The sequence below is a fragment of the Hippichthys cyanospilos genome, chromosome 7 (genome assembly GCF_059441005.1).
Source record: "Hippichthys cyanospilos isolate Australia breed blue-spotted pipefish chromosome 7, RoL_Hcya_1.0, whole genome shotgun sequence".
Taxonomy (NCBI): domain Eukaryota; kingdom Metazoa; phylum Chordata; class Actinopteri; order Syngnathiformes; family Syngnathidae; genus Hippichthys; species Hippichthys cyanospilos.
In genome coordinates this window covers 17,136,424-17,155,191 of record NC_142375.1, presented here as the reverse complement: position 1 = coordinate 17,155,191, position 18,768 = coordinate 17,136,424, and the positions used below count along the sequence as shown (strand labels likewise).

The following is an 18,768-nucleotide window of genomic DNA, read 5'->3' as shown; positions in this document are numbered from 1 at the left end:
GCTTAACAACTGTGTCCTCTTTTGAGTAAGTTTCCTCTTGCGTCTGTTTCAAGAGTCTGCACACCAATATAATGAAACATATAAAGTTGTGTTAAATTTAAAAAAAAGCAATCTATAATCTTTAATAAAATATGTGGCAACAACAAACAGAGAGTAATAGTTGGAAAATATAGTTTACAAACATTCACGTGAAATAATTTGCCTTTTACAAGCGTTGTCAGGAAAATCCGTCCCTGCAGCGAAACGAGCGGACTGCTGCTGAGAAAATCTGAACTTCTCGTGACTCAGCACCATAAGCTTTTCTCCTCAGACGCACAAGTCCCATAAAAGTGAATCGGTGTCAAATATTAGCCTATTTGTCTTGATGACATCAAGCTGGGGGTGGCAAATTGGATCACACACACAGAGCTTCACCATTCATCAGTTTGTGCCCTCTCCTGGACCACAAGCGTAAGCATCGATTACCGAGATGAATAATGGCGGCGGCTGACTGATCTCTCTCTCTCCAGTCTCTCTGGATTCTTCAACTGTGCACCTGAGAAATAACTCTGAAGCTGCTTTTTCAATCGAACGCACTTAAGCTCTGATGCGGAATGATTGCTAAGCGCGCCGGGCCTAAAAACAGTCAAATGTATGACAGGAGGGCCCGGCGTTGTCATGTGATCAGATTGCGTGCCCGCTTTGTGATAAAACACAATTCTGGCAACACCAGATGGATGTGCACCCAAACAGTGTACACCAGTTGGAAAAATAAAAAAACAGTTGAATGGATGATATTTCAATATGTTTGAACAGATTCTTCTTTCTCCTCGGTGGATTTAAGAGCCATGCAATGGAGAAGAAAAACTTAATATAAATCTGATATGATCATCAAGGGATCTGATCTGCTCTGTGGGAATAACGTGTGCAGGTAAGAATGACATCACAAGTAAACGAACTCTCAACAAATACAGTAAATACCTCACTATTCATATTGGGATAAGGACCGAGCCCTGCCACAAATTTCTAGTTTAAAATTTTAACATATTGTACAAGGCCTGTAACATGAAAACAAATGCAATGTGCAGACCAAAACGTGTTGGGCATTTTATGTAGTCAATGCATTTCCTCCCAATTTGGACCTCGGTCATGGTGACTAAACAAATATCAATCACGACAGCTATTAACATTATACTGTACTGTATATATATCGCCGCTGTTGAGTTACACCTCAGTCCTTCCACATTCAGTAATTATCGTCAAATGTACAATGTACTGAAGAACAAATCTCTCAATTCATTTTACCGGGTGTATAACAGACATTATTTTATTCAAACTTTAAGTTACCCATAACACATTCAATAGTGAATGTGAAAGTGATCAATTACTTTGGGGAATCATACTGTTGAAATTTGATTTCTTAAAAGTGCTAAAGTAATCAATTATTTTTGTACTTTGGTACCTACTTACTAATGCTGAAATAATGTATTACTTACAAACTCGAGTACCTAAGATATTTTAGCACATTACCAAAAGAAATCAATTACTTTAGATAAAAAGTACTAAAGTAATTGATGAATTTAGGCAATCAATTTGAATCATTTGAGTGCTAAAGTAATTCCTAACTTTAGTAGTTTGGTACCTACAGTAATCAATAACCAACCCTGTGGTAATTGATCTTAATTAATTGAGTACCTACTTTTTAGCACTTATTACCTAACGTTGATTAATACTTGATTACCAAGTTATCGACTTGATTGCATAAAGTAATTGATTACTTTCGTTCTTAAGTAACTACTCATTTACTTCGTTTATTGATTACTTTTGTACTGTATGTCCTACTTCAGGCAAACGTGTGTGTGTGTATTTATATTTATATATATATATATATATATATATATATATATATATATATATATATATATATATATATATATATATATATATATATATGCATGTCTGGACTCTTAAAAAAATATAAACATGTCTAGTATTGAATGAGTCAAGTATAAATGGCTTACTGATACTCATACTTACTAATACACAAAAGCCAAGCTCGAGCGGAATTACTGTAGAAAAATATGTATTCACACAACAGGCTTCCCAAGGCATTTACTGTACTATATATTCATTTTCTAAGTGGAATGGATTCTTCTGAAATTCCTGATGAGCAGCAAAATTGGAAGGAGCTTATTCCGATCGTCATCCACTTGGGTGGTAACAAAGTCAGCGAGGTGGACCTCGCCGCCTGTCGTCCATCTGAGTCAGTCGACCCTCCCCGGCCAGTGCGTACTCCACACCCACTCGCTGACTTGTTTCCATGGCGCTGTTGTTGCCATGGCTGTAGCTGACGATGGAGCCCTCTTCCGGATAGGAAAGCGCTGGCGTGCAGCAAGCTGGAAACACCGTCACTAGTTTTAGTTTGTGGCAGCACAAAACAAAAACATTTAGGTTTGTTGCACACGCAAAATCATATTCAGAAACAATCCACATTATAACTGTTCAGTTTTGCCATTACAACTTTTATAGTTAAATGTCAAAAATACTGCCTTTATTTAATACTTTTACAATTAAAAATTCTCTCTGGAGTCCAGAAAGACTGTCTACTAGTGTTTTAAATTATTTATTTATTTTCAATCCTTGTGCAGTGTATGACCATTTTTGGGTCATTTTCTTAAGCCTTATTATCGCAGTATTTTAGGCATGATCCTGGTAGTGTGGTAGCCATGTTAAACTTTGACATGTTGTCAACACCTGGGTGAAATTTCAGCTCCCTTGTGTTGTCATTCAATGCTTTCCCTTTGATGTAAAAATCAAAAGATTGAACAAAATACTGCACAAAGGTTTTAAATACACACATTCAATATTTTAATATTTACTCTTTTGTTCCCAAAGACATTTTTATAATTTTAACAGTCTTCTAGACATTCAATCCTCTATTTTTTTCAAGTACTAAAATGTCTAAAAATGGCTGGTACTGAACTAATGAAGCACTAGATGCCTAAAGAAAATGATGAACTACTTTAGGTAATTGAGTACTAAGCAATTATTTACTTCATACACTCCAGTATTGTTGTTCAGTAATCAATTACTTTGTACTTTGATAACTAAAGTAAGTGTCTACTTTTAGTACGTTGATTTCTAACCTTTAGGTAATTGATTCAATTTAGTACCTGAGTACTTAAATTACCATAGGTAACAATTACTTTACAGTGGTGTCAAACACATTTTTATTTTGGGCCGCATTGTAGTGATAGTTTCTGTCAGAGGGCCGGAATGACTGTGAATTCAAATACATTTTAAGTGTGTTGATCACACATTTACCAAGATTTGATATCAGAAGCCGGCAAAACCTGTTCAAAAGAGATTTGGAGAGTAAGAAAATGTTTGTTTTTCTTCCCCCCAATTTTTAAAAGTTAAAGACAACTTGCAATTTTGGTATTTTAGTCAGAAACCTGAAGTCACATCAGCATTTCAAGGGCCACAAAAAGTGAGGTGGCGGGCCGGATCTGGCCCCCGGGCCTTGACTTTGACACCTGTGCTTTAGGACATAATTACCTTCATGTAATTTATTGATTTCCTAAAGTGATCAATTACATTAGTACTTAATTACCAAAAAAAAAAATATTACGTTAGTACTTCATTCAGTAATTCACTTTTAAACCCTGCATTAGCCACCAAACACACACACAAAAAAAAAAAAAAGAGACCAAAAACTGACTCGGAACATTTAAAAACCTGTAAAAATGTCATTGGGATTGAATGAAGCAGGGTTGTTTCAATTGAATGTAACTTTTGAAGTAACTTGTAATCCAACGGTGACTTTTAAAAATCCCTCCATAAGTCAAACACATGTAAAGTAACTTTAGAGTCCATTCAAACTTACCACAAGCCGACCATGGGCCGGCTATGCTGAGTGCGATTCGTTGCCGAGGGGTGGCGGGCGGCACGGGGGATAGCGACCTCATCGGATCCTCTCTCGCACGCAGCTGGTCTGCAGGTGCACGCTTCCAAGTTTCTGACATGTTTTGACAATGACGCACGCGCAGTGCTGAAAGTAACACACCTGGTAAATCGGCAGAGGGCTGTGGGCCCGATGAGGCGTTGCCAACCTAGAAAGCAAGCGTATGAATAATTCAGTGATTGCATGGCGGCGCACCGGATGATCATTTGCATATTTGCCACGCGATCAAGAGAGTTCTCCCACTTCCCTCTGCGCGTAATAAACACAAATTACTCCCGTGAAGGTTTCGTTTCCCGGGAAATGAATGAAAGTCACCCGCGACCCTCGTGAGGATTGAGGTGCAGTCAATGATTACGCACGCAGTGGGTTATTTCAAACAGCTGTAGAAATATTCAGTCAGTGCACTAAACAGCAATTATTGGTTTGTGAGCACATTCCAGGGGGTAAGTGGAAACATTTTTCTTTTTTTTTTATATTTGATGATTTAAAATTGAAACAATAGTCGCATGAGAGCAGAAGAAAAAAAAAGCTGAATGATGGTACTGTTGAAATGTCATCCAAGATAGCATTTAGCATTCAAAAGTCCGCCACATCTGCTAGCCAATCTGATGCTAGCAAATTCATCTGTTTGAAATAGTTCCCGGTGAGAATTTATAGCACATTTGTGTTTCCATGAAATTGCGGTGTCCTGTTTTTTTTAATGATAAATATCTGATCACACAAATTTAAAAATAAAATTGTTGTAGTGCTTTGCTATCTAATTATGCAACTTGTGTCATTTTTTTATACAAACTTTACTGCACAGTAAATTGTAAAAAAAATAAAGCAATTTTTATTGAAAGATTTAGATCATGTTTACCACACCCGATGTTTGCTTTTATTTTCCGGTCACACAAAATATCAACAGTTAGAAACAATGATCCAGGGAAAAAAAGCTCCTACTTATAATTTGAACTTTTTTTCCTTCTAGAATATTTTTAGAAACTATTCTTAGACTAATGAATCAAATCTTACCCGCATCATCAAACTTCTGCTCCTTGCTGCACGCCACTGCTCTGGTGTGATGTAGTTATCAAATCCATGACAACACTGTGCAAACAACAACAACAAGGACATTATTTGTTTAACCTAGTCAATACAAACATCATTAAACTGAAGGTGTGTTGTTTTGCCACTTTAGAAACGTGTTCAAGAAATGGTCATTCAGCCACAGCAGTTTCTGAAGCAGTACTGAATCACTCTTGCCCTTATCTATTGAAAAGCGCCGTCCATGTGAAGCCATCAGTACCTGTCTCTCTTCGGAAAGTGACCTCCCGGGTAATGCCAAATGCTGGGAACTGAACTTGTCCTCGGTGTCTATAGGAGGCAACCAATCACTGGGCCGGGAGAACGCGTGTTGCGTCAAAGCTTGGCACTGAGGCTCAAAGCCCGGAAGACGGTCTATCGGTCCATGATTCTGACTCGCAAGCCGATCCCTGCACACCGTGCTTCTCCTGCCGGTTTCAGAGGGGTGTTCCTGAACTGCAGAGGTGTTCTGGATCAGACTCCTGGGCACATCATAGCGTTGTCTGAGCAGGTCCAAATTCTTGCATTCATCAGCAAGGCTCTGAGAAGCTGGTGAGATGCACCTGGAGGAAGAGGAGAGCCCCCCGCTGTGCTTTTGGTGAGGTATTGATGGGGAAGGGGAGGGTGGAGGATTTGGGGGAGGAGGAGGAGACTGAGGAGGAGCAGGTAGACTGGCAAGGGAGACAAATTCCTCGCCTGTTCCTTGTGTGGCCATGTCTACACTCCCTGTACAAGAAGAGAAACTTCCTGAACTCCCGGTCGCGATTCCAATGCCGCTGTCCAAGGAGCTCTGACGCCCGCTGTCGTGGAGACCACGAGGATGGGCTTGTGTTGAAGACGGACCGCTGCCTCCCATGACGGCGGTATAGAGGCGATCATCCGAAGCAGTCAAGGCCTTCAGCGTGGACGAGTTTGACGTCGTCTCGCTGTGGAGATGCAACTTTGCTAACGGCTCCGCCCAGAAAGGATGTCTGCTCCCGTAACTCGTGTCTGATTGGCTGGAGGAGGAGCCGGAGATGCTGCTGCGGTCGTCGCCGGCAACAGATGTGCTGCAGCTGTAAGTGGAGGCTGTGAAGGAAGTCATCAAAAGCTGTGAGTTATTAAGGACTCGCTAATGTTTCTCCAGTTGCAGTTGTGACTTGGATTCTCCCTTAAGGTCCACTTCTGGACCTCAAGGGGTCCAGAAGTGGAAGTTTGGGGATTCACAAAAATGATTGAAATATTATGTTGTGCTATCTTTTTAGAAATATGTTTTATGTATACCAGAGGGGAGATACAATAAATAAATTAAGTATTCCTTCGTAATTATATTTAGGCTTCTTAATGATATGATTCTAAACATGTAAATCTGAGGTCCGTGGGTAGTCTGTTTATAAAATAGTCTATCGTTGTCAGGGTTCCCGAAATGTTTGAGAAGCTCTCGGGTGGATTTACCTGTGCTGCTTGCGAGACTGCAATTGGACAGCATACTGAGTCTTTTCTCTAACTCTGAGGCTTCTTGGTTGATCCGGTCTTCAACTAACGCCGGATCGGCATTGAGGTTCTCTGTTTTAACAGAAAAAAAAAGCATCCGGAAATAAGTACGGACAAATATTTTTGCTCGATCCTGATGTAGTAGAAATGTAGTTCCGCCAGAAAAAAAAAAAAAATTCAACTTGAGTTAACATGCGATCTTTCTGATTTTGTGATGGATTCCTGAGATGGTCATTGAACGCACCTCATATCAATCGCGATCAAAAACAGTAGTCGTTTCTGTCATTTCTTTCACCTATTAATTATTAAAAGCAAGACTTCCTTTTGTTTATTAAACCACAAATCAAAATACACAAGATTGTTTTCTTCAGTTACCACACTGTTACACTGGAAATGCGCCGCCAGAAACGCTCAGCTCACATACAGTTTGACTACATTTCCCATGATTCTTGAAGTCGTATTGCGGGCCCTTCTCAAACGCAAAAGTAAACAGCGTCGTTTTGACAAACAGATGGATCAAAAAATGATCTTGTTGATGCCTTGCCTGTCTTAGAGGTAAATTAAAATTTGCCAGCTGAATATAAAAATAGTGAATTCATTTTTGATAAATTCCCGCTAAAATCTGTTTATTCTTGCATTCATGCAAAATGGCGATGAGGGTGAGGTGAGTGTGGTCATGCACGTGGGTCATTTTGTGCACACAGGTGATAACAACCCGAGCTCCCGATGCATGCCTCAAGTCTATAACAGCTAATGCTCAACGTGCTGCTGCCAAGTTTCTCCATAACGCTTTGTGAGGTGTCAACTGACATCCCGCCTAGCGTGGCTAGGCTAATTTTAACAGCAGTGAATTTCGCAAGGCACCGCAGTAGAAAGCATTTACTTTTGTTATTTATTTATTCATTTATTTATTTATTTACTAAGATTGGGCTCGAAAATAATGTGAAAATACCCATCTAAAACAAAATTAAATCGACACATGCTAACAACAACAGCAACCCGTAGTATAAAAAAGTCTCAGACATAGTCGATTAGGGCTGCACAATTATTTTAATAACTGAATAATGTTGAATTTTTCCATTTCCAGTTTCCATTTCTATCCCGATATGAAAAGACAGGTCTTTAATTTTTTGCCTCAACACAATAATAGTCTTCTTTCATAGAGGACTAAAAAAATCGGAGAATATTTTTACTCCTCTGTTGACTGAATCTAGAGCATTTGGGCTATTTTAGGTGTCTGTAATGGTTCCTTATTCTCATAAATACCTGCAGTAACCAGATTGAAGTTTTGTTGTTGTTGTTGCTTTTGTTTCCTTTTTAAGTTTCTTTTGCAATTAAACAAACAATACATCAAATTAATGTTCCAAGGTTCCATGGTCCAAGAGCAGAAAGATAGCAAGTAAACCTGCAATAGGTATGGCTATAAATCAAAATCAATGTATTAGAGGTTGATTTTTTTTTTAATAAATAAAATTGCTGTTTTTTGACTAGTCTGACTTAAAAGTAAGAATAATGACAAGGAAACTAGCAATATAAACCTGCAATAGATGAAGGTATGGTCATGAATTAAAATCCGCAATAGAGTGAAGCCGAAATAACCGAACTGTGATGTAGCAAAGGAACACTGTATGCATTAATGGATGATCAAAAATAATTAGCAAATAACTCATTCAGTGCTTCGTAAAAATGGATCCTTTGCATCCATACCCATCAGTGGCACTGAATGTGATATAACTCCTTCTGCAAAACGGTAGATTAAGCCGTGGCAAAAATTAGATTTATTTACTGCGTCATATACAGTTTTTGATATTTGCCAGTAGCAAATAGTGTCAGGTACAATTACTCTTTCACTGTCGGCCCAGTAAAAACGGATGGTTGACGTTGACTCGACTCAAAGGCTGAATTTTTGTTCCACGACTGTATTGGAGATTAAGTGTAAGTTTGCCTCAAGTCGAAGCCGGCAAGCGTATACGATTACCCTGGTGACAGGTGCAATGACCCCCTATTATGACTTGGCATTACCAAGAAATTGGATCCGGGCCAGAATTTCGCATTACTTGCCAAGTGGCAGTGCACCAAGTGTGAATATTAGTTTAAACAGTATTATGGCGCATAAGGAGGTCTCTTCCGGTGGCTGTTAACACGCAGGGCAGTCACAGTGAACCAAGCACGTTTGTTTCTATAAAAAGCCGTAGATGGAGCTTTGTTCACATCCCGTGTCACTCCTCAAATGTCACTACACCGCTTGTCTGTGCCAGACGGCGTCTTAGAAACGCCTGTGAACTCGGCGCCACATCATTTCGCACAAGTCACGTGCAAAGGCTTGAGCCACTAACCCTCGATTGACCTTTAAGGCTTTGAGTTATGCGGCGTTTACGACAGCGTGGCACCTGAAGCAAACGCTGAAAGCTTAACGGGCAGTGTGTGTTCACCTGGCAGGGAAGGTCGCAGCCCATGTGGCACCTTGCTGGGGTTGATGCCCCTGACAATGCAGTCAAACAGAAAACTGATCTGCTCCCCATCCGAACAGGATAAAAAGAAAACTCCTGCCCCTGCAGCATAAGTGAAAAATAAAAGGCGAAAGTTAAAAACACAAACGGCCACCGCATATCTTTATATACCGTATTATTTGGACTATACCGTAAGTCATACTTTTTTTTTCATTGTGGCAACTCACAAGACCGAACAAGTCTCATTTGGATGAATTTCATATATTTTTTTAACCCCCAGCCAATCTTAGACGAGACTTTGTAAGGTTCCCCTGATAATCAACAATCAACATATGCAAACAATAAAAGACACATTTTCAACACTGCCTTTAAAGAATTTGATGTCACATTACGAAAGAATAGAACTTGTCATGTCTGTTTCTTCACTGTAAAATAATGTAAGTGAATTACTATTGCAACAGTAATTTTGTTATTTTGACACTCCTAATATATACAGTACGTGTGTATGTGTGTGTGTGAGTTGATGTATTCTAATTCTAAACTTAATTTGCATTAAAATGATATATAATCCATTGAGGTAGCTCAAAAATTGACATAGTTACAGCTTGACAATTTGAATGGTCCTAAGTTGAAATACCTGCTCTGAGAAAAATGAGTTTATAGTTTTGGCACAGCCATCTATCACTGTTATGCATTGTCTACTAATGCCTGATTTTCATACACTTCAAAAGTCAAGTGTGTATATATATATATATATATACTTAAATATATATATATATATATATATATACTTAAATATATATATATATATATATATATATATATATATATATATATATATATATATATATATATATATATATATATATATATATATATATATATATATATATATATAAATAATAAATAAAAATCCACAACAGCATGTTTGACAGCACAGAAGCGGCTCAATGTTAGCCTACCGCATAAATGCAAAGCACCAAGCTGCGACGACAGCCAAACTAAACATCCCAAGTTTAAGCAAGTCTATGAATTTTTGCTATTTGTGAACTGGTCCGGTCGTGATCCCACACTTCAAAGCATGAACCCCCCTACTGTGTGTATGTAAGTGTGGTGCGTGTGTGTGTGTGCACATGCTCACACTGAACGACATGGAAAATTGCTGCCATAGCATGGGCTTTGAATTACTTTCACCTATCACCCGTTTGACAGCTTTCCAAACTCTGCAGCAGATCATTTATTGCTGCGTGTGGATGAAAGTGTGTGTCTGTGTACCTGTGTGTGTTGCTTCATTACAGGGGTAACATGAACACAAGTGAACCTGATAGGCCAGCCATATCTCCGCTCCAAACATCGATTAACTGCTGTCTCGTTACGGCAGCTTGCCCGCCTTTGGAATTGCGTAAGTCTGCAAGAACTTGGGTCGCATTTATGAAGTCCCAAAATCATTATTGCCTTAACTGCCTGGTAAAAGTGCTTCGCACAGCAAGACGACCCACCGCCGTGTGTGAACGCAAAGTTTATCATGTCACCTTACTTGTCAGTTCTACAGCCAGAGGTATGAGTTAGCATTTGAGTGTACGCTGCCACTCAAGGATAAAATATCTTTCCACGGCAGCGTTAAATGACTGAGACACCCGCAATGATTTTTTTTTCCATGCTTCAGTAGGACTGGTTGATATGGGTTGAAAATAAAGTCTTGATTTTTTTTTTAGTTCCATTTCTGCAGCCATGTATCCTCACAAGGGTCACAGGCTTGCTGCTGCCTAGCCCAGCTGGTTGCCAGCCAATTACAGGTCACATAGGGACAAACAACCAATTATGTACCCAATCACACTTGGAGAATTTTGTGGGTCCAATATACCAGCCATCCATATTTTTTTTTGGGAATGTGGGAGGAGACCGGCATGCCAGGAGAGACTTTAAAACGGGTCAGTTTGACCCACAACACAATAAGAGCGTTAAGCATAAAAGTCTCCAGGAAAATAAAAATTAGTGATGTTTGATCTTTGAGTAAGTGCACTTCTCCAAAAATCTACTGAAGAACTGTTCATCAGTATTTGCAGAACAATCAAATGTCTCTCATGTCACAAACTTCAATTGCTCTCATGCAAGAACTGACCAAGTTTTTACTTTTTGAACTCAAGACAAAGTTAGGGCATTTTTTTTTTTAATGTTTCATATTGGTTTGCTTCTGTTTATACTTCAATGTCGGAAAAAAGGGGCTTACGTTACTTAAAACTCAACAAAAATCAAACAATGGTGACAGTCTGATCCCTTAAAAATATTTATACTGATACTATTCAAATATTGACTTCTCCTTTTGGGAAAAAAAAAAGTAATTACAAAACCGCAAAACTCCTGTAACATCTGGGCCTCCAGAAAAGCCAAATAGATTCCTGCCTTGAGATGATTTACTGAAGTAAGTGTTCAAATTTCGACGTTTCATTGCTCAGTGAAATGTAATAAAACTAATGGCTGCCTGGAGGCAACAAATAAACCTGAGCAAATATGTTTGCAGAAAGGCTCAATATTTCAGCGTTTATCAAACTTTGAACTCAGTTGAATTTTGAAACCCACTCTATCTCAGGCCTGAATCAATTATATTATATAAATGGTGACTTGCTATTACTTTACAGTATTTAATGTGTCAACTAAAATAAGCACAAGCACTGTTCTTTTTATTGTATTTTTAAAGGATCCAAGAAGATCAAAAAATAATATTGCAAATATAGATTGAGTTTTAGGTTGAATATATGTCACGTATATACTATTCTTTTTTTCAGTTGTAGTTTAATGCTACACTGTAAATGTATTACATTTCCACTGCCCCTTTAAATGAAGACTGACATTTAGAGGAGTCAAAAAATATCCCAAGTGCTTCATGAAGCTTCATTTGGGCATCACTAGTTTGAAACTAAAGATAAACGAAACGAAAGATAAAATCAGATCATTTTCCACCTAATTCCATTAAGCTGAAAATGATTGTGATCTGGCCCAATTTCTGATCACGTGGTATGGATCGGGACATCCCTAATTTCAATGCATTTGTCTGATATATGATCAGCAAACTCACCTTGTAACAAACAAAAAAATCCACAAAACATAACGTGTTGTGATTTCCTCTGTGATTCACTTTGTTTCTTTCACTCAGATGGCCTGCCTCAACTGTCGCTCAGATTGCGGGGTAATATATCTGGGAGGCCAATGAGAAGACAAGAAAAGGCTGTCGCCACACCAGGAGGAATGCCATTGGCCGAACAAGCCTGACAAGGATGCCTGGTATTAATAGCAGCTGGTCATCGGAGCGCGGAAACAAGATCCTGTGGACCTCATGGTTAGTCGGGTCGGGGCCATAAGTTGCATGCGCAACTGTATACACAAAGCAATATATGGTGGGAAGTAATGCAGTCTGACAGGGATTAGTTTACTATTGTTGAATGGGGGTCTGCTCGTTACATCTATCTATCGTTGCCAAACTAAACTTTTCATGTTTGGTTAGTTTAATTTTGTCCAATGATCGGTTCATTTAAAAAAAACATTTTCCACTTGCTGTCAGTTGAAAATAACATCACAGTACAGTATATCAAGCTTCTGTGGGCAAGTTTTACTCACAGAATCCACAGCGAGTCCCGCCCTCAAACACAAAGCCATTCGGCACGGCGCCATATCGACGTAAAGCGGACAGCTTCCAGTGGCCGATGATGACGGGCGGGAGGCCTCTTGTGAGGGCCAATAGGTTGTTGCACAGGTGAAGACAGGCGGGGCCAACCTCTAATTTGGTTCCGGGCTCCACATTGACACTGAATCTGTGAACTAAAGACGGAAAACAGAGAAAATGTGCGTAAGACAGAATGATATGTGTGTATGTTCCCATTTACACAGGTCATTGTATTGTCACAGAAGTACAAAAATAAAAGGCAACTGGATTATCAAAAAAATCCAGATGTGATTGCTTCAGAGTGTTTCTCAAATGGGGGTACGAGAACCCCTAGGAGAACTTGAAGGAACTTCAGGGGGCAATTTCATTATTGTAAAAAGCCAGATTCACAACCACACTAGGATGGTTCCACCCAACTTTTCGAGAGCCGCTTATCCTCACAAGGTCACAGGCTTGCTGGCTTCTCAGCTGGCTTCGGGCAGTAGGCGAGGGACACCCTGAACCGGTTGCCAGCCAATCACAGGGCACACAAAGACAAACGACCATTCACCAAATCACACCCAAGGACAATTTAGTAAGCCCAATTCAAAAAATGTCAAAAAGTATTTTTTCTTATTCTATATGGCAGTTTTTATTGAAAAAATAAAAGCTACTGCAATGGAATTTCCATTGCATCTATAAACCAAGACTGCTATCTAGAGAAGCAAAAATCTCCCATCACTATATTTCAACTTATATCCGTAAAAAATGAGTCTTATGAGAGGAAGTCCTGTAACCTCGCCACTGACCTTCTCCCAGGCTGTAGCGTATACGTGCGTCCCAGGCCTGGAGAGCTTCTCGACTGTGGAAGCCCAACACCAGTGTGTGTGCCAAGCACACCATGGAAAGAGTGTAGCTGACACCATCATATCCTGGCCCTGGTTCCACACCATAGATGCCCTGAGAAGAAAAGCAACAGCTGTACTGTATTGTTACAATACAGTGTGTGTGTGTATATATATATATATATATATATATATATATATATATATATATATATATATATATATATATATATATATATATATATATATATATATATATATATATATATATATATATATATTTGGAAAACTATTGTCGCTAGTTACAAAATTGTTACAGTTTTTGATTTTTATCATTTTTATAATTTATTAATATGCCGACTTATCCCCAAAAAAGAGACTAGTTCTTTGCACAGATGTTTACTGTGGTCTTGCACTTTTCATCTTGACACTCTTCAAATACATTTCTACCAACAGTTCACACGTAGAACTAAAAAACTGAAAAATTACATTAGCTAGAGCTAGCTTTGTACATATTCACATAAAAACACATACTTAACATACGGCTTTGGGCTGTCGTGTCTGACATTAACATCGTTAGCACGTCATTAGCACATTGTTACCACGTTAGCAAGAGGGCTCAATGTCACACAGGAAGCAATTCGCATGACCGCAAATTAAACTTATGTGAAGTTAAATGCAAAATTACGCTAAATAAATTCTATTGATCCTGTGGATCACTCAAATGTCAAAATGACAAGCAGAACAGCGCCATCTCAAGGCAAACATATTAACTGCATTTATTATTTTCTGCTACTACAATTAATATGATTAATTTAAAGGGTTTGGCCACATTTTATTATTCTTTACATGATGTACGTTGAATTCCATGAGTACTATGCAATGATGTCATCCTAATATTTATTTGTTACAGTTTTTGATGCATTTTTATCATTTATTAAGCATTTTTTGGGGGGTGGGGGGGGGGGGCTATTGACATGTAATAATAAGCGGCACTACTTACAAAAAATGATGAAATGACTTCCGGAACGAATTAATTTCGTGAGTAAAGGTACGACTTTATTGTGTAGAGTAGATGCAGTAAAGGATTGACCGGTGAAGTGAACTAAAAAGCTACACATGAAACACGCAGTGTACCTCAAGTGTCACCCCAAGACGCTCCTTGGTTTTCTTCTTGTCTTTGTAAGCCACCACAGACAGACAGTCTGCAGGACACACGCACACACTGTAACACAAGCTTTACACATTGCCACTTTCTTTGTGCTTAATAACATCACACAGAGACTGGCTTTGTGTCATTTGTGGAGTGTGTCTGTCTATGCAACAGCTGCCACAGCAAACCCTAAAACAATGAGCTGATCCACTGGCACAGCTGAGAATGACAATCACTGAAGCCTCCAAACACGCACGTGCACACACGCGCGCGCACATGTACAATTGCTACCATCTTTGCCTTATTTCTCAAAGGGCACAATTAGCCCTTTTGTGTTGTTAGTATGCATATGAAAAAAAATGATGGTAGTTTTCGTTAGACACACAAGGCTTTCTTCGAAACTCAATACGAGTGATGATCTGAAGGTTGAAGACGATGCAAATAATTCAGTTTAAACCTACGTGAAATTGACACAAGTGCGTGATGTTTGCGTAAGGTCCACGTGTTGACGCGCCTAAGTTGCTTTTCCAAGGCACACGGCATACCCGATGTCCAAAAGAGAGTTGGTGGAAATATTCTAATCACACTGTTGCAAAGTGTCACATAAAATGACACTTTTTAAAAAACAAAAAAAAACCGAAAACAGCCCACTTACCTGCGACCGGAGATGGCTTCCGAACGACAATCCACCGAGTCTTCCACTGTGATTGCGGAGACGAAAAAATTTTTTAAAAAAAGAATATCAAAACTTCATTCATCCTTCCAAAGACCACACATAGGCTTAAGGCATATTTTTGAATTTGGTAACCAGATGAAAAACGGAAAAATTCACCTTTTTCCCATCTCTAAACTTCACTTGTCCCTCCGCGACAACTGTATCCGTCATCTTCTGACATGGTTCCTAGCAGCTGTGTGTGTGTGCATGCGTGTATGTGTGTGTTGGGAGGGGGTAACTTCAAAATAGCCTGTCAACGGGCCAATCGGAGCCCCCAGTCGGCCCCCAGCAAAGTTAGTTCAGTTGTTGTCTGAAATTCATGTTAATTAGATTAAAACGGTATTATCCGCATATATTGCACTTAACTCCCAAATCTGGCCTCCTGTCAGATAGACACTTGCATGTAACGGGCCCCCAACCTACGCAAATATTGGGGAAGAAAAAAAAAAACATACAGCAAAAATTCCTGTTGATTAAATTGAGACAGGAGTTAACTTTTGGTGAACTGGAATCATTTCTAGTAACTGCAAAACAGCATCTCAAACAAAAACGAAACATAAATATGAACGAAAATTGCAGAAGTATCCTTAAAACTGTACCATTTTTAACAAAAGACACAAAGCAAGATCTACGTCCAACAAATATCAAGTTGACTTTTTACAGGGTTTATAAAGGTTAAAGGTTAGCCTGAAACAGTAAAAACAGTGCTTCAAAGTGCCTGAAAAAAAGTTAATCCTTTTGTTTATGAGAAAAAAATATGAACTCTATAAAGAAATTAACAAAGAAGCACTGATATCCAAAACAGTTTAACCTAGGGAAAAAGATATAAAACATTGTGCTGATTTTTCACTAACTCCTATTAATCATCAATGTGATTTAGATTTAAAAAATGTTGACAGCAATTTAATGATTTCATAACTTCCTCACCGTCTTTGACATTGAGAACGCTACTGCACCACCTGGCGCCTCGGATGTGCAATTACACACTGCAAAAGCAAAGCTTGGTCTCTGGAAACATACCCCAGCCGTTTTGTTACTTTTAGCAAATACTTTTATTAATATTTCTTCATAAATTCAAAAAATTATATTAATCTAAAGTACATCCTAGAATGTTTTTAAATCATGAAAATTAACTGAATTAGCTTTGACTGGTACCGTAAATCTGGGTCAATAGACGATTGCTTACCACTCGGTCACTGCCTGTGAAAATGTGTGCAAATAATTCCATCACTATTTCTTCATAATGTCAATGATTGATATATTAATCCAACATTCAGGATTTGTTTTTTCATATTGAAAAATCACTTCATTACAAGGTATTTCCAAGCTTTTGACTGTTACTGTAAGTCTGTGTCCCAATAGTTTGATGGTTTCTTATTAATCAAAAAAATAAAAAGTTATCATAAGGATTTTATCCATTATTGTTTTTGTTTAACAGGCAACTCAATTAGTTTAAAACATGCTCCATTACTGGTTTTTTGTTTTGTTTTATTGCCTACCTTATTATTTGCTCGACTATGGAATGTAGTCTGCTCGGGTAAGTGAACAAATACATATTTCATTGTGTGTACGACTATGCAAATGCCAATAAAACTCTTGAATCTTGATTCTAATGGTTCATTAAAGGCCCATGACATTTAGTTTAACAATATGAGTCATGCTGATTGAACCGTTTACTCTTAATAATTGATGATCCTATTGATTTTTTTTTCCTGTGTGCCAACTTGCTGAGTTTTATTCACATGGATAAATATTGTGCATGACAGTGTACAGAGTGGAAGTGAGCACATGCTCCGTTGTTGACCTAACACTCTTCACAAGCACTTTGAAGCTAACGGGCGAGCTTCGGTCGGGTCAGACATTGCGTCGGCTCGTTCCTCACACAAATGTTGCTTTCACTTTACTTCTCTCTATTGGACCTTTGCCCTCATTCTGCGCCAAGTGTCTCCTGGCTTTCACCATGGAGGGAAGGTCCGATGTCTGATACACGGCCGACCTCATCCTGCTACCGCGGCAACGCAGCTCCGAGGCAACATCATCCCACTTCATGTCTAGCTCAGATCCTCGAGGACCCCGCCGGTCTCGGGAACCCGCACGGGCTCGCCTGGTGCCATCAGAGTCTTGGCCGATGGCGACTTTGTCCAAATCCAAGGCTTGTTTGGCGGCTTTGCGGTTGGAGCGAGACGAAGGCGACTTTGACTTGCGGCGCGAGCGGAGATGCGGAGAAGATGGAGAGGGAGGTGCGTAGTTGGATGCTGTTCTGCTCACAATTTTGATACTAGTTCTTCTTTCCCTCCCTCTCCATCTGTCTTTGTCGTTACCTGAGGACAAAGAGGCTGCTGTGTAAAAAAAAAAAAAAAAAAAGCAAATCGAGGAGGAAATACACAGCAGACATGCTGGGAAAAATGTCAACCATGAACAATAAAAAGTATACTCACCTGCAATCCAATGCAAGACTGTATACAAATGGCGTTCTTTACAAGGATGACAAGGAAGTCTGAGAGATGTTCATTTAACCCTGGTGCACGTACTTTGCAAATTATACACATTGCATTTTTTATTTTCTAATTTAGTAAGTGCTTTTAAAGGTATAAGACCCCAAATTTATGGTATGGTCTGTCTGTAGTCTGTGACGTGGTAATGACTCTTTAAGACATAACCATTAAATGGTCCCTACCGCCACCTACTGTCTTGAGGTGAAACACAAGTCAACAAAGAATTTTCTGTTTGCTGACATAGTTTGACCGCCGCTCAACGGAATGCTACAAAAATCGCAGGAAAATGAATGTAATAAATCCTATTAAAATACATCTCAAAAATTTTTATTAGAATAGTTTTACATGGTCCAAAATTTGGACAATGATTATTCTTGTCTACAAAATCTCACACGTCCAACTGCAATCACATAGAATTGTCAGAATCGTTGCATTTCAAGATTTTACATGTTCTTGGTGGAAATGTCACCACCCTAGTGTTTTCACATTAATTTTTATTGATATTATACAAAAAAATCAAAGGAATTTCCATAATTTGTAACAAGCATCACGAAAGTATCACTCAATGTTTCAATGCACAGACTTGACTATTTCACTACTTCACCAATACTGAAGTCTGTGGCTAATGTTTCATCAGAAGCCAATGTTTCTTAACCCTAACCCTAAGTTATAAAAATATTTTAGAAAGGTTGAAATTGTGTTTTAACCTTGCAATGGTCACGTGGGGTTGTCAAACATGGTTGGTCATGTATACGAAAAGGTTTATGGGGTTCATCGTACAACTACTTCAAAGAGTCAGAAACATACCAGGAACGTGAGGCAAAAAAAAGTAATACAGAAATGATGAGCATTTAAAAAAACAGAAGTTTAACAGTTTTTTTTTTTTTCTGCCACTGGGGTGATCAGTTGGTCCACAAATCCTGTTGAAACTTACAGTAGTAGCACTGCGCACTGGTTCAAAATCTGTGCATTTATTATTCTTTTTAAAC

General features: G+C 38.8%; 1 protein-coding gene across 2 annotated transcripts; it reads right to left on the bottom strand.

The window, feature by feature from the left end:
- Positions 1-1,893: 1,893 nt before the first annotated feature.
- dok7b (docking protein 7b) lies at positions 1,894-15,485 on the bottom strand. 2 transcript variants are annotated; one of them, XM_088419806.1, is made up of 12 exons: positions 15,402-15,485; positions 15,225-15,270; positions 14,554-14,621; positions 13,381-13,531; positions 12,547-12,747; positions 8,914-9,033; positions 6,443-6,553; positions 5,232-6,076; positions 4,958-5,032; positions 4,046-4,091; positions 3,866-3,973; positions 1,894-2,390 (listed from the first exon to the last, which is right to left on the bottom strand). In XM_088419806.1, the coding sequence occupies exons 1-12, from the start codon at positions 15,453-15,455 to the stop codon at positions 2,206-2,208; spliced, it is 2,010 nt and encodes a 669-aa protein (XP_088275932.1). In that variant the 5' UTR covers positions 15,456-15,485; the 3' UTR covers positions 1,894-2,205. The 2 variants fall into 2 exon arrangements, with proteins under 2 accessions (XP_088275932.1, XP_088275933.1); XM_088419807.1 differs by having other exon boundaries at positions 1,894-2,375.
- Positions 15,486-18,768: the final 3,283 nt, after the last annotated feature.

Coding starts and splice junctions, on each gene's coding strand:
- dok7b (XM_088419806.1), bottom strand. CDS start 15,455: ATGACGGATACAGTTGTCGCGGAGGGACAAGTGAAGTTTAGAGATGGG. Junction 6,077..6,442: donor CAGTCTCGCAAGCAGCACAG/GTAAATCCACCC, acceptor CTTCCTTCACAG/CCTCCACTTACAGCTGCAGC. Junction 3,974..4,045: donor GCCCTCTGCCGATTTACCAG/GTGTGTTACTTT, acceptor GTGCACCTGCAG/ACCAGCTGCGTGCGAGAGAG.